We start from the raw sequence: 22,112 nt of genomic DNA on the forward strand, positions 1-22,112 counted from the left end.
CTTTTTCAAAATTTAAGGAAAATTTAATCAATATGCCTTAAATTATTTTACAGTAACTACAATACTGACAAGCATAACGTTTTTCCAAATGGTGTTTTCCTTGGAAGTACTGCGAGAGAGATTCCTCTTCATCCAGCGGAATGTGCACCATGAGGGAAAGGAAGAACCTCTGTGAAGTCCTTCAGAACCCCAGTTAACATAAAGCTACAGACACCCCAATGTGGTCATGTTTCAAGTGTGACAGAATTACAGATCCCTTTCACTTTGCAGCGTCTGTTTTCTACTTCATAATTTAAAAGTATCTTAAACCCTGAAATACTCTCACAGCAAATGAACAAAGAATTGAGACTGAAGAGCTTAGGATATTGGTTAAAGTACAGGGAATACTCTAATTACTTTTGTTCATTTGTGCATTTTTGGTGAGAAGGGGTCAGGAAACAGGTTCCTCATTCCTGCAGATTTATCCAGAGTCCCCCAGATCCATGGCAGCTCCTTTTACTGTTTTGGATAAAAATCTACCAATTGATAACTGCAACCCTTCGCCCTCCCCTACAAAACAAAACAAAATGAACAAAAATCACAACCCTCAAATAAACAACCAAAAGTTACTTTTTTTCTAAAGATCTAGGAATGGGAAAGAAATCACAGGAACTTGATAAGCATGAACACGTATTAAAGCTCTGGACTCCCCAGGTCATTGAAAACAGTATTCAAAGTCCTAAAAAAGTGAACACGAGACATTTTCCATTGTTCCAGGTGATTCAAACAGGTCTAAGTTTCATGATAGCAACACGAGACAGTTGTTTGCAGCTGTTTCTGGTCCAAGTCCATGTTCCAAGCTGGGATTTTCCTTTTGGCCCCCTGGAGTCCCCCAGAGTCTGTTCAGAACACAGAGATGAGGGCGAAGACTCCGTAGAGCAACGCGCAGGGATAAGCGACGAGCAGCTGCTGGCCCTCCATGGCTAAGGCAGAGATAAAGATCTTGGAAGCAGAGAAGCTGCACCAGCCAATAATTCCAGCTGTGAGAATAATCCCCATCATCCCCCTGAAAAGGCAGAAAGAAGAGAATTCAGAATTCCTGTGAGCCCTGTGTGTATCCAGATGTAGGAGTCACACCTGGACTCATCCAACACCCTGTGCAGGTTCTGGGAGGAATTTAGCACTTGGCATTAAATGAAATATTCCCATTAAATCATTGGGAAGGCACTGGCACAGGGTGCCCAGAGAAGCTGTGGCTGCCCCTGGATCCCTGGCAGTGTCCAAGGCCAGGTTGGACATTGGGATACTGAAAGGTGTCCCTGCCCATGGCAGGGGGTGGCACTGGATGAGCTTTTCCAACCCAAACCAGTCTGGGATTCTAAAATTCTAGAACAATAATTAGTCAATTATGACAGTAGAAAGCCCCCTCAAAATTAACTTGGTGCATATGAAATGTCAAAGCAGTGAGTAAAAGACCTGTGCCAAGCTGTCTCTTTTCAGTCTCTACTTTCACAGAGCCAAGAGGAATCATTTTCTTCTGTTTGTAAAATTCTAATTTGCATCTTTAGTAATAATTACTTTTAGACTCTACAGGTACTGAGACCTGTCAGATTCAGAGGTGGCTGAAAACAAACCTCAGATTGCTCTCAGAGTCTACATATTCAAAAGCTGTTAATTGACTTAGAGATAAAGCCAGTGCTCACCCTCCTTTCCCCCAGCAAACACCTGAGGCCATTGATAATTATTGATAATTAACTCTTGCACTAAAGACTCCTGTCACACTCAAATGACACACTCAGCACCGAAGGTGAACATTCCTTCCAGTGCTCTCCTTGCCCACATGAGGAGCAGTCTCTGGGCAGAGCAGGGCTGGAGGCACTCACTGCAGGGAGAAGACGATGGCGAAGGAGGAGAGGAGGATCATGGGCAGCAGGCAGTAGCCCAGCACGCTGGCCACGCAGCCAAAGGACACCCCAGTCATGCTCATCAGGTTCAGGAGGCAGAACATGCCCAGGCAGCCGATTGCACTGATCCCATACACGTAACCAAACTGGATCTTGCCAGCCTGCAGGGAGACAGGGATGGGCTCAGCATGGAGCAGCTCTGGGAGCACAGCAGGGATGCTCACAGCCATTGTCCCCCAGCCCAGCTCCCTCCCTCACATCCCATCCCACAGGGAGCATTTCCCAGAGCCCCAGGACACCTGCATGCACCAGGAGCTTGGAGCTTCTCCTGTCTCTATGGATCCTAATGAACAGGTTGTGATCTGATTGATATTCTCTGATCTCAGCCCATGAACTTTTTGGGATTTAATCAAGAACTTCTCATGCTGATTATTTGCAATAATAATATCTAGAGAACTGGTGTGTAAAGACAACAAAACTATAAATCAGGAACTTCTTGACAAACCCAGAGCTGAAGTCATTTAGTTTGTGGCAGACTGCACAAAGTTATGGCACAAGGAAAATGATTTTAAAAATCCCAGGAACAGCTGAAGCTGAGCTGAGCTGTGAACTCGGGATTAGCTCAGGGAGGTTTTAAAAAGCTAAACCCAAACTTTGCTTGTTCACAGCACACAGAAAGCACATGTGGGTGATGCCCATGTACCTCAGGTCATCTCCTGGTTTTCCCAGATTGATGTTTGTTTCCATTACAGTACCTGCAGGACATGGAGCTGTGCAGCTTCCAGGCTGTTCCCTCCAAGAACTTCCAAACTGAATGTACTTAGACCCAGCTCTCCTCTTCCCCAAGCCCCACAGAAACAATCACACCTCCCTGACATCTGTACCAGGCTCAGCCCACTTCCTTTCACTACATTCCATGTGTTTTTTTAAAAAAGCACACAGGAGAAATAAATTCTTAGGAAAAGAAAATTCACACATATCTATTATGAACATGTTCATTAATTTGACTGGCCTAGTTTCCATAAATAAAAGTTACTTATTAAAGCAGGTTTGAAGTCCCCTTGGTACCAAAGTGTGTTTTAACCATCACAGCAACGTGAAATTTTAGGCAGAAATTAAAAGCAGTGCCTGAAGCATCTAAAGCTAAAACAGATTAAAACCCCTGAAGCTTTCAATGCCAAAGAACACTGTTTGCTGTCATCTCATCATTGATACTCATGAGTCATTAAAGCACAGTCTTATTCCAATCAAGCTCAATGGGAAAATCTCAGCAGGCTTCAGCAGTGCCTGACCCATTAAACAACCCAAACAGTGAGAAAGCAGGATTGCTCCAGAAGGACCTGAGCCTGGAGTCACCCTGATGTGTCAATACTCATCAATCCCTTCAGGGTGAGAGGCCCCAGTGCCTCTTCCATTCACACACAACGTTTTGTCCTGTGCAGGGTGAGGAGTTGGACACTGATCATCCTTGGGGTTCCTGTCCAACTCAGGGCATTCCATGAAAAGGATGTGCTTTTTGGCCTCCATGCCACAATGACACTTCCAATAACCCTGCAGGTGATCAGCCCCTTCCCAGTGTTTCCAGCACATTCCTGCCCAGCAGCCCCAGGGTCTCACCAGCAGCAGGGTGGCTCCAAAGGCCAGGCAGAACACCATGGGCCCAGCCAGGTCAGTCTCGTTCATGATGCTGCCATCAGCCACCTTCAGGGGGTGCAGCACTGTTAGTGTTTTCTGCCAGATGTGGTCGAAATTGATCCCCAATTCTGCAGGTGAACACAACATGGATTTCATTTCTCCCCTTCCTGGCTGCCCCACTTGTCCCACTCTTTGTCTTCCCAGCCTCTCCACTTCTGCATCTCCTCCAGATCCTGATGGGCACCAGAGAACTGAGCCACCCCTCCTTCCTCCTGCTGCTCCACACATTCCAGGTCCCAAGTGCTGGGAAGTGCCCAGCTGGTTTCTGAAGGACTAAGTGCCCAAGCACAGAGCTCTGGGTTCACAGAGGTCCCTTCAGCCCAGTTCCCTGATCCTGTTTTATTTAGGTAAATAAAATAACATCTTAAATAATAAAAAAGCCCAGAGGGTGGAAGGTATCACGCCTGGGGACAGATGACAGGTGTGACAGATGCCTGTCTCTCTACCCAGTAACACTGAGGGTTTATTCAATTGTTTAGAACTAAAAAATAATAGAAAAGAGCTGGAAACTGACCCCAGCAAGCCAGACTGTAGCTGTATATCCAGCCTGGCACCCTGCACAGGCTGTACTCACTCCACACAGGCATTTCTGCAGTGTTTAGCATTCCTTGTTAGCAATGAAACATTCCAGTCTAACCAAGAATGAGCTCAAAGGACCTGCAGCATTTACTTCACAAAGTGAGCAGTTATAATTATTATTTACAACAAGAGCAATATTAAGTGTTTTGTCACAAAGTCAGGTCTCCCAGTTAATTGATTTAATCTGCCACAGAGCAGCTGGTGTGAAGCAATAAAGCACAAATTTCCAACTGCAGAAATTCACACAAGAACAGGAATTCCACATGCCAAAATACAGGTTAAAAAAAAAATCAATGAGAATTTCAAATGCACTGAGCACTCCCACCAGCAGGGAATCCACACACTGCTACCAACTTATCCCCAAACTAGGAGGAGTTTTGGATTTAGGCCACAGCAAAGTTATACCTTCTAATAGCGGAGGCTCATCCTCAAAACTGCTTCCATAAAAAGACTGTGCTGAGGCTGGAGTGTAGTTCTGTGTTGGCTGGTAGATCTGCCCCGTGTAGGGCTGCTGCTGCTGCATCATGTCAGCAGGGACAAAGGCACCCTGCTGGGGGTACTCGTAGCCTCCATAGTGCCTGCAAAGCACAACACCACGTTAGCACACAGCCCAGGCTGCTGCTGAGCACCTCCTGCCAGGCAAAGCTTCTTCCAGTCAGTTCATCACAGCAAAGCCTTCCTTCTGCCTCAGAACGCCCAGGACATGGTCCCACACCCAAATCCTCTACAAAAAATCCCAGCCAAAGCCACTCTGTGCCCTAAGCAACTCTTCAGGTATTCTTGTCACTAATCCTTCCCAAGCCTAACCACAGAGATTTCCATTAACATCTCCAAAATCTTTAACTATAGAAATACAAAGAAGGAAAATGCAGAACTCCTCATGCTGGCAGAGTTCAGCCTCAGCACAGCCCCGTGATCCTGTTCTGGTCACAAATGGCACTGAGGTGCTCTGCCCATCACAGGGATCACACGGAGGGAACAAAGCCCTCAGCCTGAGGCTGGATGTTCACACAGGGCTGCCAGGATCCCCCCTGACCCAGCAACACCCACCACACCTCCCTGCTGCAGCCTGGCAGTCACCAGGACATTGCAGGCTCAGTTAGGTGACATTCATTTCCAGTCCCCAAGTGAGTGACTGGAGATGGAGCTGCAGGAAAAGTGTGTTTCTTTTCCCAGGGACATGCAGAACACTCAAATAATTAACTTGTCCTTCAATCCTCTAACACTTGCTCTAAAATCTACCAGGCAGAGAATTCAACACAAAATTCCTGCAGATCTCCATTTTCAGACAGCGAGTCGAGCTCTCCATCAAACAACAACTGGGACTCATTTACAGAACCCAGCAGCTGGCTGCGGTGCCAAACCTTTCCCGGATACACAGACTGTCCCAGAAATATCCCAAGGAAGCCTACAGGAGAGCTGGAGAGGAACTTTGGACAAGGGATGGAGTGCCAGGACAAGGCGAATGGCTTCCCGCTGCCATAGGGCAAGGTCAGTTGGGATATGGAGAAGGAATTGTGAGGGTGGGAGGCCCTGGCACAGGATCCCTGGCAGTGTCCCAGGCCAGGCTGGGCAGGGCTTGGAGCAGCCTGGGACAGCGGGAGGTGTCCCTGCCATGGCAGGGGTAGAACGGGCTGGGATTTCGGCTCCCCCAGGCCGAGCCCCGGCACGCCGTGGCGGTGCTGAGCCCCGCGGGCACACGAGTTACTTGCTGTACGGCCGCCCGCTGTAGTCGTAGGACTGCGCCTGGTCCTCGATGCTGTAGCTGGTCTGGAAGAACTCGGTGTTGAAGCCGTCGAACCCGGACATCGCCTCCCCTGCAAGAGAGCAGCGAGGCGGCTCCCGACCGCTCCCGAACCGGCACCGCGCGCCTCCGCCCGCCGCCCCTCCCGCCGCCCGGCCCCGCCGCGGCCCCGCCACCTCCGGCGGGCCGTGCACCGCCCCGGGCCCGGCCTGCGCTCCGCCAATGCCCCGGGCCGCTCTGCCCCGCGCTCCCGGCCGGTCGGTCCCTCCCCGGGCTCCCTGCCCCACCTGCGGCCCCGGCCTGCGCTCCGCCAATGCCCCGGGCCGCTCTGCCCCGCGCTCCCGGCCGGCCGGTCCCTCCCCGGGCTCCCTGCCCCACCTGCGGCCCCGGCCCGGCCCGGCCCGGCTGCGCTCCCGCCGCGGCCCTGCGACGTGTCAGGCCGCGCCTCCACTTCCGGGACACGGCGCCTCGCTCTGCGCCTGCGCGGGACAGGCCACGCCCCCATCCGGCCCCGCCCTGCCCTCAGCCCCGCCCCGCCCCTGCTCAGGCCCCGCCTTAGCCCCGCCCCGATCCGCCCCTCAGCCCCGCCCCTCGTTTGGCCCCGCCCCCGCTCAGGCCCCGCCTTAGCCCCGCCCCGATCCGCCCCTCAGCCCCTCCCCTCATTTAGCCCCTCCCCTCGTTTGGCCCCGCCCCTGCCCAGGCCCCGCCCTAGCCCCGCCCCGCCGCCCTCACGGCCGAGTCTAGCCGCACGAAGTGTATTTAGCGCAAGTTTATCCTCTTCGCCCCCTTCCGTTTGTTCACAAGAACTATTTTCCTACACTAAAGCTTTGCTGGAGCTGTGAATCTCGCTGTGTTTATCCCAGCCCGGCCGTTGGCGCACCCCTCAAATCTGGGAATGAGGGGCAATCGAGGAACACAGCTGGCGCTGTGAAGAAGCTCCTTTGGTGTCGCTCACTGTTTGTCCCCAGCGCTGGGCAGAAGGCTGTTAAAAGTCTTCAGAAGCCTGTTAATTAGAACTCGTTGTTATGAGCTCTGATGCCCCGGAGCTGAGCGCAGGGCTGTGCTCCGCTGGCTTTGAGGTGACAGGCAGGGCAAACCCGGCTGAGGAGGTGCAGCTGAAACTCCAGCAGCAGCTGAGTTGGGGTTGCTGCTTTATCCTTGCTTTACCCCTGGCTGAAGGGTGTGTGCTGCTGTGGTTCAGAGCTACACCAGCTGTGCACACAGAGTTAATGTGGTGTACGCTGAGCTCTCCCAGCCTCCTGGAGCTGAGCAGGGGCTGTGTGGCACACAGGACAAGTCCCTGCTCTAAATATGTGTGCGGTTTTCTTTTTTTTTAAATTCACTTTGGCTCAGGACACAATTACAGTCGTTTTGTTACAAACCTGTTTACGTAATCTGCTGGTGAGATTGCTGTGTTTAACTCGCAGCCCCGTTCCGAGGCTCTCCTGCAGAGCAGATCTGCAGTGTCCATGGTATCTGCCGAGAGCAGCTCCGGGAAATGTGTCACTGTGCAGAGCCGAGCGGGATAACAGCAGGAATTACAGCCTTGGATAACAGAGATCACTAACTGTGGCATAAGCTGCTTCCCGCAAATTTACGCATTAGGAAAATCAGTGTTTGCCGGCTGAGGAGATCGCAGCTTTCGTGCAAGGCCTGCACAGTGTGCGAGATGGGCTGCAGCTGATGGCTGTGACTTAGTGCCACTCGGCTGAGCTGTGTGACTCGCTGCAGCTCACTGGGCAGGGAAATGAGACCCAAATCCCAGGCACTGGGCTGTGTAATCGCGATCTGCTGGGGAAACGCTCTTCGGCGAGAAATCTGTTTGGGTTTGCTCAGATAATTAGAATTTCCTGACAGCTTAGGCTGAGCTTTCATTAATGAGCTCTCTCTGCACCGGGCGTCTCAGCACTGCTGCAGGGCATCGTGTGCAGGACAGATGAGCAGATTCCCAGCCCTGCAGGGCAGGGTGTGCTCTGACACAGCCCGTGGGTTCAAGGGGAGGGCACACACTGCAGCTGCTTCTTCCTGATGATTTGGGAAGGACAGCCCATGGACTGCCTGGAGCTGAACCTGCTGAGGCACCAAACACCAAACTCTGTCCCTTTGCCGAGGCACCAGCTCCAGCTGCTATCACAGAATCCCAGAATCCCATGCTGGTTTGGCTTGGGAGGGACCCTAAAATTCATCCCATCCATAACCCAGAGTGCTCCAGGTCCCACCTCACCCTGAACACCACCTGGACATGGAATTTGGGTTTTCAAGAGCTCTCGAAATGGCTCCAACCCGGGAAGAATAAAAGTACTCATTAACTTAGTACATACATCATAATAGTGGTACCAAAGCTTTGTTTTAGCTGTAACGTGAAAAAACACACAATAATTACACCTGTATTAATAGCAGAATAATTTGAATCAGACTGAGAATAAAAGTATTATTCAAAGAACTTTGGAGGAATGAGAGGATGGAAAAAGGGAGAGGAGGAAGATGTCTGCTGAAATAGCCCTTGTTATGGCAGAACTTGTAGGGGAGGAAGGAAGCCCCTTGCAGAGGGGAGACTGAAAGCAGTGATTTTTGTTTGATTTTAATCCTCATTTGATGGTGTGGGTGTGGTGTGGTGAGGTCTCTGCCTGCCTGCACACTCAAGTCTATTGCAGGGTCAGGGCTGTTTGTGCAGCAGATTGCTTTGTTGAGCAGTGGCCATGGAATTCCAAAGGAGTTGTCAGCCCACAGATATCAATTATTCTCCAGAAGGTTCTCTGATGTGCAATGACTGATATGGAAATCAGTGGAACATGATTCCCCCTTACTGTCAGCTTTTGGAAGGCTCAGACCTTGTTCTGTGTGTATGCTGGGGGTTTGATGTTTGCCAGAAAGAGCAAAGTGTTTCCTGCACAGGAGCTGTGACCCCTCTGGTGTGATACACGATGGCAAAAAGCATTGTCTTGTCTCCGTTTGAGCCTCACTCCTAGCCTGTGCTCACGTCCTGAGCAGATGGGAAAGCTGTTCTTCCCCTTTGCCTGTTTTGGATGAAAACACTTGAGTTATGAATAAAAGATCAAGGGCAAATCTGAGTAATGCTTTACTGTGTATTTGTGAATAAACCCAGCTTCATGGCACTCACGCTCTTTGCTGGAAGATCCTTTCTCAGGGACACTCAGCCATTTAGTGTTGCTTTATGCTTTTTCTTCAAAGTGAAAGATTTGTTAGGGCTTTCCGTTCCCACGTACTGCTGGATTTGAGCAGATGAGAATTTCACTGTGTGTAATTCACACTGCTGGATCAGGGGATAATCCCTTATTTTAGCTTGGTATCACTTGTTCCTGCTTGGCTTCACTTCCTGAGAGCTCAGTGTCTGGAGCTGAGTGATGCAAGGGCCACTCCACTCTGGGAAGGATACACCCCTGATAGAGAGGTGTTGGGATTAAAGAGCTGGAACCTCACAAGAGTCTGGAATTGGTTCCTCCCAGGCTCCGTGCTTTGCCATGGGTTGAGGTTGGATTGGCAGTCCTGTCTGGGAGCACCAGTCCAGGACAGTTTCTGCCTCTCAGGGAAACCAGTGGCCCTCCTGATATTTCCTTGTTCCCAGACATTTCCTTGGTCCTCTGCCTTGCCACCATTCTCAGAAACCGCCCTCTTCTCACTGGCTTGATGGACTTCTGCCCTGGGAAATGTTGCCTGGGCTCAGTGCTTAGACATGAGCCTGCTGAGAAGCACAGAATGTTACAGGGAACAGGGCTGAAGGATCCTTAGGTGGCACCTTGAAGTTGTTCCTGAATCAAAGTGCAAGCCTGGAACTGGAAGTACTGTTCTTCTTTCTTCCATTTTATTTTAACTATAGTGTGTAAAAATCACACAGAGTGATCAAAGTTCTCACATGGCTTTTCAGCTGGAATCTTCTGTCCAAAATCCAACTTGGATATATTTTTTCCCCAGAATTACTCCTTCAGGTTCTGCTACTTTCAACTTCTCCTTCTCTGAGCACCTCAAAGCTCTGCTTGGTGTTTGTTGCTGATAAACAGCTTCCACATTTCTCACTATGTGTAGACGACTTGATTCAAATTTCCAGCCTGCCTGTTCCCTCTGGAGATGGGAGGTGTGTTCCCTCTGGAGATGGGAGGTGATACACACACACACTGCTACTACAGCCCGGCTAACACTGGCCTTCCTTTCTAACACTCATTGCTGCTGCTTTTCTAACACCCACCAAATTCGATAGTCAGTTGCTCCATGATTTCCTGAAATGCTAATTTAGCACTTTGTCATAAGGCATGACCTCAAACCTGTGAATGATGTCACAGCGTTCATGGGTTGGCTCTCAGCACAGCTATGCTGGGGCTTTTGGAACATACACTTTAAGCTCAGGCTAAATTATCCCTTGGCTGTGCTGAAGGTTATGAAGGCATCTGTCAGAAGTGAGAAGTGCTTCATCCTCCCTTTGATGGATGCTGCTTTTCTTTTCCATCAGAACTGTAACTGCTCCTTGGTGTGGTCCTGACACATATTTTACATTTAGGTCACGGTGTATTTGGCCCAGATTTTAAAGTTTCACTCTCTCAGGCTACATTTTGGTAGATTTGGCCCATGGTTTGTATTTAGCTGGGGAGCATTACGTAATGCTTTTACTACTGAAGTCATTTCATCAAAGGAAATTGTGTTACAGTGAAATGATTGGAATATCCCGTGTAAAGAAATAAAAGCAGGTGCTGAATTGCTTTCATTATTATTTGAAAAGTGCAGATGCATTTCTAAAGCTGTTGTGATTAAAATTCCACGGTTTTTGTTCTTTTCAAAGGGCAATTCTGATGATAATGTTTCAAAAAGACTTTGAGCTTAGAGCTGTCTGTATTGGCTAATCACACGGAATCTGTGCCTGATGCTTGGCAGAGCTCCTCAGGAGTCACAGGTTTTGGTATCTCCTGTCATCCCTGATCACTGAGCTCGTCAGGTGTCACAGGTTTTGGTAACTCCTGTCCTGCCCATTCACTGAGCTCGTCAGGAGTCACAGGTTTTGGTAACTCCTGTCCTGCCCGTTCACTGAGCTCCTCAGGAGTCACAGGTTTTGGTATCTCCTGTCACCCCTGATCACTGAGCTCCTCAGGAGTCACAGGTTTTGGTAACTCCTGTCCTGCCTGTTCACTGAGCACCTGCACATCACCCTCACTGTGCTCTCCTGGCCCTCGGAGCACAGCCCAGCTCATCCTCACCCCCAGCCTTGGGCCTTTGGTTTGTTGATCATGGGGAGATCACAACACTTCCCTGCTGGTTTAAACACTATCAGTGTTCACTGGGGAGAGGGAATTGATTCTTCAAGCCCTGCCACTATGGCACCTCTGCCTTTATGAAAATGGATTTTAATTAGATGCAGCATATTGACTGTCATGGACAACTAAAATATTTGGAAAAGCTGATGCAATTCTCCCTGCTAAGAACAGGGACAGCACTGTCACTCGCAGAGGGAGCTGTCATTTCCTCTGGCTGGTCATGCAGATGTTAAATCCTGTCTGCACCGACTGCACCAGGCTCTTAAAAAAGTAATGAAGACATTTAAGTGAACATGATCTCACATCCCACCTTTAAATCCTCTGTGCAAGGGTTATGGAGGACTTGACCTGCATTGCTTCAGCTGCTCTGCAGAGCCACAAGGGCAGGACACAGGACTTGGGCTTTTCTCTGAGCCACAGCCAGCAGGCTCTGTAGTAGCACCAGATTCTGCTGGTTTGAAAATAGGGATCCTGAAGTAAGAGGCAGACTCTTTGCTCAGGAGTGCAGCAGTTGCTTCAAAATTAATTTATTAAGGTAAAAATCAAGGATTTGATTAACTGCTCAGCTCTGATTTAATTTCAAAAGTCTGTAGATACACAAATAATGATTTTCTGTCTTAGCCCTGAAAATTACTCTTCTTGGCTCTTTTGTTTTAGCCATGTTTTCAGAAGAATCTCACTGAAGTATCTGCAACCTCAGTTGGTTAGAGCATGGTGCTAATAACACCAAGGCTGTGGATTCAATCCCCCTGTGGGCCATTTACTTCAGAGCTGGACTCGGTGATCCTTGACCCTTCCACAGAATATTCTGGGAATCTGTGAACTTGACTGCAGTCAGCAAAATCTACCCATGCATGGTGACTCCATCTCGCAGAGATTTCACTCTAAAGCTTTTGGTCAACATTTGAGTAAAAGCCTTTGTTTTCTCATATGTTTCTAATTCCGAGCGGAGCATTTTTGCCCAGAAGCGGCGTGTGTTAGCACAGGGCTGTGCCCCCGTTCCCGCGGATACCCGCCAGTGTGGGGCACTCCGGGGAGCTTTTCCCGCAGCTCCACCGCTGGGTTTGGGCTGCTAGCGCCGGGCTGGAGCCGAGCCGGGGCTGTGAGCGGGGCTGCCTGGGGCTCCGGCTCCTCTTTCAGAGCAGCGGGAAGGACACGAGGTGGCGATGCCTGCGCGCCCGCGGCTCCCCCGGTACAGACCCGCGAGTGAAGCGGGCGCGGGTCCTCCGCACCGCCGGAGCCGCCCCCGGTCCCTCCTTCTCCCTCCCGCGCCCCCGCGGGTCCCCTCCCTGCCGGCTGCGGGGACATGAGGAGCGGCGGCAGCGGGAGCAAATCCCGGTCCTGCCCGGCAGCCGCTGCCGAGCGCCCCGGGAGCCCCCGAGCTGCCCGCCCGCATCGCCGGCTGACCCTGCGCCGAGCCGGGACAGGCACGTTGCGGGCGGGCAGGGGACGGGAGCTGCCGGCCGAGGGACGGAGCGGGAGGGACTTCAGCGCAACTCGAGCGGAGCGGAGCGGAGCGGAGCGGGCGGCAGCGCTGGGCGGCCCGGCGGCCACGGAGCCGGTGAGGCGGTGACTGGTGCTGGCCGCGGTGCTGCTGCTGGCCGCGGTGCTGCCGCGCTGCCCGGCTGTGCCCGGCTGTGCCCGGCTGTGCCCGGCTGTGCCCCGCGCTGCCCCGAGCTGCCCGTTTGCGGCGCTGCCCGGCTGTGCCCAGCTGCACCCGGCGCTGCCCGTGTCCGGCTGTGCCCAGCGCTGCCCGTTCGCGGCGCTGCCCGGTGCCGGTGCGGGACGCCGGCGCCCATCCCGGCCCGACTCCTTTAAGATGATGCAATCGGCATCGCCCTCCGCGCTGCCGACCCCGCGCGGCTGAGCGGAGCCCGGAGCGCGCAGCGGGGCGGAGCGGACGGAGCGGGGCGGCCCCGGCGGTGCCGGCGGTCCCGGCGGGCCATGGGGGAGCCGCCGGCCGCGCTGCCGCCGCGGGAACCGCCGGAGCCCGGCAGTGCCTAGCGCAGGCTGCGGGCTTTCTGCAAGTCATCGGGGCCGGCGGACGCACCCCCGCTGCCCTCCCGCTCCCCCAGCCCAGCGCATCCGCTCGGGAATTATTTTATTTATTTATTTCTTTGTTTGTTATTTATTTATTTTCCTCCGCCGTGCTGTATGTACTGGTTTCCTCTTCACCCTCCACGGTTAACTTCCCTGTGACTCGGTTTAACACTTGAGACCTCCGTGGATGCTGCTAAGAGCACTTCTCTTGCCTTTGCTGTCCCTTGCTGGGATCGGATTCACACTACCCGGACCCTGTGTGCCTGTATGTGTGTTCTGAGTGTCTTGACATTTTGGGTTTCTTTACAAGACCTATGCATTAATTGTAACCAAGGTAAGACTCCCTGTTCTTGTTCCCTCGTGTGCATGTCTAATTTAGATGTTTCTTTAAAGATGAAGTATGCAGTTTCTTTTAAACAGTGGAGTCCTATGTAGCCTTTCCATTGATGAATACTTGTGAAATAGAAGCGTAGAACTTGCCAAAAAAAGAGACCTATTTAGCAGATTTAGCTTGGCTCTACAAACTGCTCTGCTTTGCTCTGTTGCAGCAGCTGTGATGCTTAGAAGAGTAATTTGTGCCTTATTTTGTTTTCCCTTTTCACAGACCTGTGAATGACCATAGGCTTGGCTTGACCTTGATTTTGATGGCTTTGTTGGAAGATCTAATGATGTGATTGCATTTCATGAGGTGATTGCTCTCCAGCTTCCGTGGCTCAGTATATAAACCACTTCTGCCACACTGTCACTCATGGACAATTCAGATTTTTTTTTTTAACAATCCTTTTGGCTATTTTTATTTTCTCACTTCTCATTTCCCCCTTGTTTCTCCTTAATGTCGGGAGCCTTATTCTACCTTCTGATGTGATTGATAGTCCTGCTGCTCCGTGCTGCTGATTTCCAGTTTCAACTACGATGGCTCTAAGTGGCAACTGCAGGACTTACCTTCCTCCTCGGGAGCAGGGGCCGGGGCTGCACTCCTTCCCCGAGGTGGTGGAGCTCAACGTGGGCGGCCAGGTTTACTTCACTCGCCACTCCACCTTGGTTGGCACCCCTCACTCCCTGCTCTGGAAAATGTTCACCCCAAAGAGAGACACAGCCAACGACCTGGCCAAGGACTCCAAGGGAAGATTCTTCATCGACAGAGATGGTTTCCTTTTCCGCTACATTCTGGACTATCTCAGGGACAAGCAAGTGGTTCTGCCTGACCACTTCCCAGAGAAGGGAAGGCTCAAGAGGGAGGCTGAGTACTTCCAGCTCCCGGACTTGGTCAAACTCCTGACTCCCGAGGACAGCAAGCAAAGCCCCGACGATTATTGCCACAGTGACTATGAAGAGGTGTCCCAAGGCAGCGACACGAGAATTTGCCCTCCCTCATCGCTGCTGCCGCCGGATCGCAAGTGGGGATTCATCACCATCGGCTACCGCGGCTCGTGCACTATCGGCAGGGAGAGCCAGGCAGATGCCAAATTCAGGAGGGTCCCAAGGATTTTGGTTTGTGGAAGGATTTCTTTGGTCAAAGAGGTTTTTGGAGAAAGTTTGAATGAAAGCAGAGACCCAGACAGGGCTCCAGAAAGGTACACCTCCAGGTTTTATCTCAAGTTCAAGCACCTGGAGAGGGCTTTTGACATGTTGTCCGAGTGTGGATTCCACATGGTGGCCTGCAACTCCTCGGTGACGGCTTCCTTCGTCAACCAGTACACCGACGACAAGGTCTGGTCCAGCTACACCGAATATGTCTTCTACCGTAAGTAGCAGGCGTGGGGGGGCAATGTGACCTCGAGCTCCGGGCTGCTCCTCCCGCTGCCCTACATCCCCAAAGCGCGGGGAGCGCCGATTTCCCGTGCCTGCCGCAGCCCGGGCTGTGTTGAGATGCGGGGAATGCATTTCGGTGTGAGCTCCGGAGGTGTAGAGCGATGCTGGGCTGGGCGGGCTGGCCCTGGCTAGGTGGCAGCACAGACTGCCGAAAGCGCCCTGCCCCGAGCCGGGAGGACGCTGTGCCTCCGGCGGTGTAAATCAGCGCCCGAGCGCCTCGCACGCTTCCCGGGACGTGTGGGACACAGCACGAGTGTGCAAACACCGCGGAACGCGTCACAGGAAACCTTCGAAAGGGATTCACTTTGCAAAGGTAATAGCGGCTTGATAATCATCAGCCACAGGCGGCCGAACCATCTGTCAGCAGCCCTGCCACACTTCCACGCAGGGGAGGGAAAACACAATTCCATCCCTCCGGCTGCATTTCAGTGAGGTCCTCTCAGAGGCAGATGCTGTGCTCTGGAATGGGGGCTCAGAGCAGGGAGGGGCAGCGGCTGTGCCTTGTTATGCAATATGCCCATGGAAAACAAAGTGTCCTCCCCAGGAGAAGTGTGTGCCATGCTTCCCGCAGTCACATCGCATCCACTCTGCTCCGCTGGTCTGAGCCCTGAGTGCTCGAGGGCTCATTAACTTCGGAGCTGATACCCAGGTACAGGCTGGTTACCAATGGTAACACCGGGCTAATCCAGATTCAATGAGTCTGTATCACAAAATCATTCCACAACTGCTGGGCTGAAATATTTGAGAGGCTCAGGAGGCTGTTTTCCTCTGTTTTCATTTGAGGAGGATGAAGGATGGAACGATTGCCCCATCCATCAGCTCTAGCCAGCTGCTGCTTTGGCCAGTGGCCTTGGGAGTGGAATAGAGGGATAGAGAGATACAGGGACAGAGGGATAGGGGGATAGAGGGATAAAGGGATAACGCTTGTCTGGCAGAGCTGCTGCCCTGGGTGTGGTGCTCACAGTGAGCAGGATCCTGGCGTGGGGAGCTGACTAAAGTTTTCGATGGAAGATGCATCAGGAAGTGAACAGTTTGGGTGTAATTCCGTGGATTCAGCGCCATCTACTCTTGTGTGAGGCTCAACAGGCAGCCCTAATCTGCTTATGCAATGAAGCTTAAGTTAGCATCCTGAAAAGCCATCTGGGTTTTTGACATCTGTAGATTTACTTAAAATTAGTTTTCTAGCTGGATTTCTTAGCAAAATAGCTCTAAGGTCATGGATCCGCTTATATTGCAACAGGGATGGATGATTTGTGTTATTAAGCAGCTTCTGCTTGAAATTACAGTGTCTTGTACAAGTTCTAGGAGGAGAATTAATGTAGTTAAAGGAATGGATTAGAACAAATTGGTCTGGCATTTATATTTAAAATAAGAAAATAATATAAGTTCTTTATAGGCACAATGGTCATTGCTAATTGAGGAGAGGAAGAATGTGAGTTTTCCCTGAAAGGAACATGGACTCCTGATTTTCATATTTCTCAGTTTTTTACCTTCAAGGATTGCTCACTGCTCTCATATCAATACAGCCAAGGTAGGGACCAAGAGGAGAGGTACCTTAGAAATTTTGGAGAGTGAAAGTCCATAACAGGTGTCACAAAATCTTCTCTCAGCAGTTAAATCCAATTAAAGTTCCTGGGAAGATTCCTATCTGGTTCAGCAGGCTTTGCATTTGGCTCTGATCAATTTTGTGTGGTTTTGACACTGATCCAGCTTCAGAAGTGGATTTTTCGGAGGGTCCTTCCCCAGGCAAAAGCCAAAGCCATGGCTGTGGTGCCAGATGTCTCTTTCTTGTCCTGATCCATGTGGTTCTGTTCTGCCTGGTTCCATTGCTGCTGCCATGGAGCTCCAGCTGCAAATCTTCCCTGCCCCACACTCACTGCTGGCTGCAGCTGATCCACCCAAGAGCAGGGTCCAGAATTCACTTGGAGCAATAGAATTCCCTCTCTAAATCTCCCAAAATATTTTCATTTCAATTTTCCCAAAAGCATTTGATTTGAAACTTTGAGGACCAATAAAATTGACATCTGGCTTTGCAGTGGAACATGGCATCTCCTCGGCAGCTGCTTAGCCGTAATTATTTATTCAGAAGCTGCCAACTGTGTCTGTGTAAGCATTAATCCATCAAGCGGTTGGGAGCAGGTTAATGGGCCTGAACCTGGGAGGAGTCTAATACAGCTGGGGAGGGGGAGGCAGAGGTGGTCTTTGCAGGGCTGCTCAGGAGCTCCTGTGAAAGGCCTGCTGGAGAGAATCTTCCCAGGTTGGAAAGGATGATTAGTTGCAAAGAAGGAAGAATACATGGAGGAATGGTGTTTGGATACACCAAATATGTTGTATGCTCCAAATGCCACTAGGAAGGTAAATGCCTGTGGTTGGCACGAAGATAAAGAACATTTTTCATGTGCTAATCCATCTGAAAGTGGCTCAGATGGAGCGGAGGGGGTGTGAGCTGAGCAGCTCTCACCCTGGTACAGCGAGTGCTGGGAAAGCACTGCACCATCAATATTGCATGGCCTCTTGTCCCGTGGTCAGGCTGCTGCTGGGAAGGATGTGTGTGCAGCAGGGTGTGCTCCCTGGGGAGGAGGCTTTCCCGAAATGCAGCTCTGCAGGGTGAGCCTGGCACTGCCAGCCCAGAGCTGCTTGCTGAGGAGCAGCCAGGCAGGCATGGGGACAGCAGGGCTGTCCTTGGGGCACAGCTGGCACCTCTGCTCAGCCAGGCAGTGGGGCTGGCGAGAGGAGAGCTGTGGGCAGGTACAGAGGGACTACAGATGGAGGGAGAGGAGAGAGAATTCACACACAGCCTGGACAGAATGAACTAGGGATGAGGTGGGGATACTGACAACCTCACCCAGCCACGGCAAGGGGGAATTTGTCAGATGCTTCTGCCCTCAGTTCAACCCAAGTATTTCCCCACAGCAAAAGGTGGAGAGGTTGGCCAGTGCTCCTTCACGTTCTCGAGCAGTGAGGAGCACAGGGATGTGGACAGATGTCTGTCCCTGCTCCTCCCAAGGCTGTGCCTCAAAGTCTGAGCAGAAAATCAGCACAGTGGTCTGATCTGGTGGAGCCTTTCCTTGCACTGCCACTTCACAGCTGCACATGGGGAGCATCTCAGGCACCTGCAGATGTGCAAGGAAACCATGAGACCTTCCTGGTGCTGCAGCTCTGAAAGCCAAAAAGGAATTAATGACACTCCTGCTCCTGCAGGACCTGTGCTGGCTGTACTCACTCCAGGGACCCTGTGAATGTGGGGCCTCCACTGCTCTGTGCAGAAGGAGCTGGCTGTGCCTTGCAGCTGCTGGCAGGAGGCTGATGTGCACAGACCTTTGTGAAGTGGGCTGCAGAGTATCCTGGGATAAAGAGATGAATCCTCTTGGGTCAGATGTGCAGGAGGAAGGAGGAATGTCAGGCGACTTTCCCTGATGCCCATGCATTGGATATGATTCCCTGGGATAATCCTGGTGTCTGTAATACAAGAGGATCCATTTGGGATCTCTGCAGCCATCTGGGGCCTGTCGGCATGCATGTGTGACTGAGTGAAAGGATCCCATAGTGATGGGCCTGCCACTGACTCAGAAACTCCTTGTGTGGCAGAAATTTGACTCACAAAATGCAGCACTCTTGCACGGTGACACCCACAGCTGTGCTGTCAAACGGGCAGGATGTGGGAGAGGAACATCACCCAGTTCTCTTCAAACCCATACTGTCACTTAATCCAGTAGCTGCTTTTGTCTGGTTTTAAATCAGTGAAGATCAAAATGACCCCAAAGTGAGCAAAATGAAGTCTAATCCAATGAATAATGCAAACTCCTTCCCCGCTGACAGGAGATGTTTCTGTTTCTGAGTAATTATTGTCATCATCCGTGCCTCTGGTCCCTCTTGCCAAAGCAAACCTCTCACCAGGATGAGCATCTGCAGGTGGGGCTGCAGCCAGCCAGGTCTGTCAGTGTCTTCATGGCTGAAGGACTTTGAGCTTTTTCTCTCTCCCAATCTGTCAGGGCAGACAGTAAAACCTGCACAGTTGTTGATTAGAGTTACTCCATAGATGAGAAATGCTGATGAGAAATTTCCAAATACTCACTGCAAACCCGTTGTGTCAAATCTGATTGTCAGATTAGGCCAGGAATCTGCTGCTCACTAAGTGAATAGTAAAAGAGTTGGTTGGATTTAGAGCTCAGAGTTTATTCTGACAATGTAAGAGAAGTGCTGTTGAGGAACCAGCAAGGATGGCATGGCCTCCCCGTGGCCCTTGCAGTGCTGCTGCTGCTCTGTGATCCAGAAAAAGACTGTAATGACTACAGGATTAACCAAGGAGGGCTGGCATTTAGGGGGAAATAAAATCAAAGTATTTGAAATTGCAGCCTTGAGCTGGCTGCTTGCCAGGAGCAGCACACAAGGTCCCACAGCCCCATTTGGGGAGGCTGAGCAGGGCAGGGGTTTGCTGTAAGGAAAGCAGACGTGTTCTAGAGAGCTGTGGAAATTGGGAATGCCCAGTGTGCTGCCCTGGGATGGCAGAATCCTGGGTGCAAGCCAAGGAATGGCTCCTACCAGCCCCTTCTGCAGCCCCCTGCAGCCTGGTGAGGTCTGGCCTTTCCCAAAGTTTGTTGAAATGTAGCTCTGGGTCTCAGGAAAACAGAATCAGAAAGAGTGAAGGAATGTAAATAAGAAAACACAACACAAGATTTGCCATTCAATAAATACCAGCAACATATTGTGCACACAGACAAACACTTCCTTGCAGCAGGTTGGTTTTTTTCTGTCCAGCCATCCTGGATTTGTTTAATTTTGTAACCACAATATTTTCTCAGTTTCTTCTCTTTTTTTATTTTCCGGCTTTTCAAGTTCAAGGCTAATGTACAATAAATATGGAGACACAAAGCAAAATCCAAATTACATCTTTGCACACAGAAAGAAGAATCCTTTTTTTGTCAAGCTTGGAGTGATTGTCTCTCAGCTTTATCTCTGGTCACAGGGGCTGAGTAAATAAAGTAGAGAATGACTATCAGGGTCCTGGGTGGGCTGTTTTCCTTAGCTTTCCCAAACTAGCTGGTTAAATTAGCTCTCTAATGATGCTTGAAGGAGAGCGAGAAGCCTGGAGTTGTTAGAATTGTTTTGCCTTCCAGCAGCTGGGCCAAGCTGTATTGAAATCCCCATAAATACAAATTGGTCAATTTGTGTGACCCTGCTGCCCTCTCTCTATCGACTCTCACTTATGTCCTTCCCATCCCCGAGCTCTTCATCCATCACTCACGTTACAAATTTCCCTGCGCTGCCTCTGAATCTCCTAACGAAGTGATTAACGATTTCCAGGAGCTCATTGATTAGCTGTTAGGGCAGCTAAAAAATTCCTCTAGCAGAAACAAAGTGAGGAGAGCTGAGGCCATCCTGGTTTGCAATCCATCCTGCTGCTGTGATGCCCCTGGTGCTGCCATGGTGCTGCTTGGCCCTGGGACCAAGGGACATCCAGGATGGAGCCAGCAGCTTGGAATTTCTCCTTTAAATTGCTCACCTCTCTCAGTTTTCTTTGTCTCAGATCAGTGGAATCCCATCATTCCTGCGAGCAAAGTATCCTGTGTGTCACAGAAACTCCTCAGCTTTGATGAGGCAGCAGGTTGGAGGGAAATAATTTCGTCAGAGATGTTCTGAGCAGTTCTGTAAAAAGGACTTGCCTGATTTGGTGGGGTTTAGGGGGTTTTTTGGTACAATTCCTGCATTTCTGACTCAGGGTGGGATTCTCAGGGATATCCTATGCAGGGTGAGGAGTTAGACTTTGGATGATCCTGGTGGATCCTTTCCAACTCGGGATGTTCTGTGATTCTATGAAAACCTTGAAAATTAACTTCTGTAGGTCTGCCTTGGGATACCTTCAGAGCTGTGCTCCAGCACAGGGCTCTGGAGTGTGTTGGGAAGTGAGTACAGCATCCCCAAACACCAAATTCTGAGGAGGAAAATGGTCCTGAGCTTTGGTGTGTTCCTAGAACAGTTTGGAGGGAGCAGCAGCCTGAGCAATGCTCCCACCCTGCATCTGAGCAGGGGCTGCAGCTGGGAACAGACCCAGCTCTGCCCTCCTGCCAGGGCCTCAAAGTCAAGTGTAGAGAAACACTCTGCATATTTTGGAGGAGACTCATTTCAAGACTTCAGATTGAATTTCCATCAAACTGAATCAGAGTGTATTTTTACAGTGGAATTAAATCAGGCTGAAATAGAACCCAGTGGAACATGCTGATTTTGACTGAATTTTGCACTTTAAATATTTTCAAAGCCAGAAACTCCAAGCAAAGCTTGAGTGGACAAAGACCACAGCACCAGAGAGCTTGGGAAAGTGTTTGTGCTCCTTCAGAGGGGTTGTCCCTGGATTGTTCTCAGCTCAGAGCTTTCCCTGGAGGTGTGAGCAAGTCCACCTCTGTCCCATGAAGGATGGCAGAGGCTGATCCTGGGGCAGGGAGGTGAACGTGGCTTATTGCAAATCTGCCCCTGGATGCTCCTGTGGAAATGGGAATTTTGACCACCACTTACACTAAATCTACCAGCAGGATCCATGGTGGGTCTTTTCACAGCTGGAACAGAATTTCTCTCCCAGTGTGCTGTCATGTGGCAGATGAGGGAAAAACACCGAGGTGCCTCAATGAAGAGCTCAACCCCCCTTGTTCTAACATGCCAAAATCAATAACAAGGAATCTGAGCTCAGAGTTACTGCTTGTTCTAAAAGTATGTTGCCTTTGGTTTTCTCTCCTGATAATCAGTCAGTGCAGGGAGCTGGGCCTCAAGAGCCTGCCTGGTGCTTTTTCCTTTGGTTAGATGTTGCAGCATAATTGTGGGGAAAATAAATGACCACTGTCCTCCTGTGGAATTACAGAGGGAATTCTGTTTCTGAATTAATGGTCCAGTGGTGGTCAGTGGTAACATCATTTTTATGCATAAATAATGCCATTTGTTCTATTATTTATGCCCTTTGTTGCTGATGTTATATTTACAGCCAGAAGAGCATCTCTGAGGAGCTGGGGCTAGTGGCAGGAGCTGTGCTGAGCCCAGCAGAGCTGCAGCAGCTCCCCCAGTGCAGAGCTGGCCCAGCATTTGTGCAGCTGTGCTGCTGCTGGCCCTGGC

At 50.8% G+C, this 22,112-nt stretch overlaps 2 protein-coding genes across 3 annotated transcripts in view; one reads left to right on the forward strand and one right to left on the reverse strand.

Annotated features, from left to right (window-relative positions):
• Nucleotide 1: 1 nt before the first annotated feature.
• On the reverse strand, nucleotides 2-6,398 carry YIPF5 (Yip1 domain family member 5). Its single transcript, XM_085074093.1, has 6 exons — nucleotides 6,280-6,398; nucleotides 5,866-5,974; nucleotides 4,563-4,735; nucleotides 3,501-3,646; nucleotides 1,863-2,044; nucleotides 2-1,045 (listed from the first exon to the last, which is right to left on the reverse strand). The coding sequence occupies exons 2-6, from the start codon at nucleotides 5,964-5,966 to the stop codon at nucleotides 883-885; spliced, it is 765 nt and encodes a 254-aa protein (XP_084930219.1). The 5' UTR covers nucleotides 5,967-5,974; nucleotides 6,280-6,398; the 3' UTR covers nucleotides 2-882.
• A 6,448-nt stretch (nucleotides 6,399-12,846) lies between these two features.
• The window catches only part of KCTD16 (potassium channel tetramerization domain containing 16), a 52,041-nt gene continuing 42,775 nt past the window's right edge, over nucleotides 12,847-22,112 (forward strand). Inside the window, exons 1-2 of one of the 2 annotated variants that reach the window (XM_085074096.1) lie at nucleotides 12,847-13,536; nucleotides 13,807-14,946. In XM_085074096.1, coding sequence (XP_084930222.1) covers nucleotides 14,115-14,946 — 832 coding nt within the window. In that variant the 5' untranslated portion in view covers nucleotides 12,847-13,536; nucleotides 13,807-14,114. The other variant, XM_085074097.1, reaches the window with a different exon arrangement.

This window comes from Lichenostomus cassidix, chromosome 13 (assembly GCF_008360975.1).
Source record: "Lichenostomus cassidix isolate B80296 chromosome 13, HeHo_3.0, whole genome shotgun sequence".
Taxonomy (NCBI): domain Eukaryota; kingdom Metazoa; phylum Chordata; class Aves; order Passeriformes; family Meliphagidae; genus Lichenostomus; species Lichenostomus cassidix.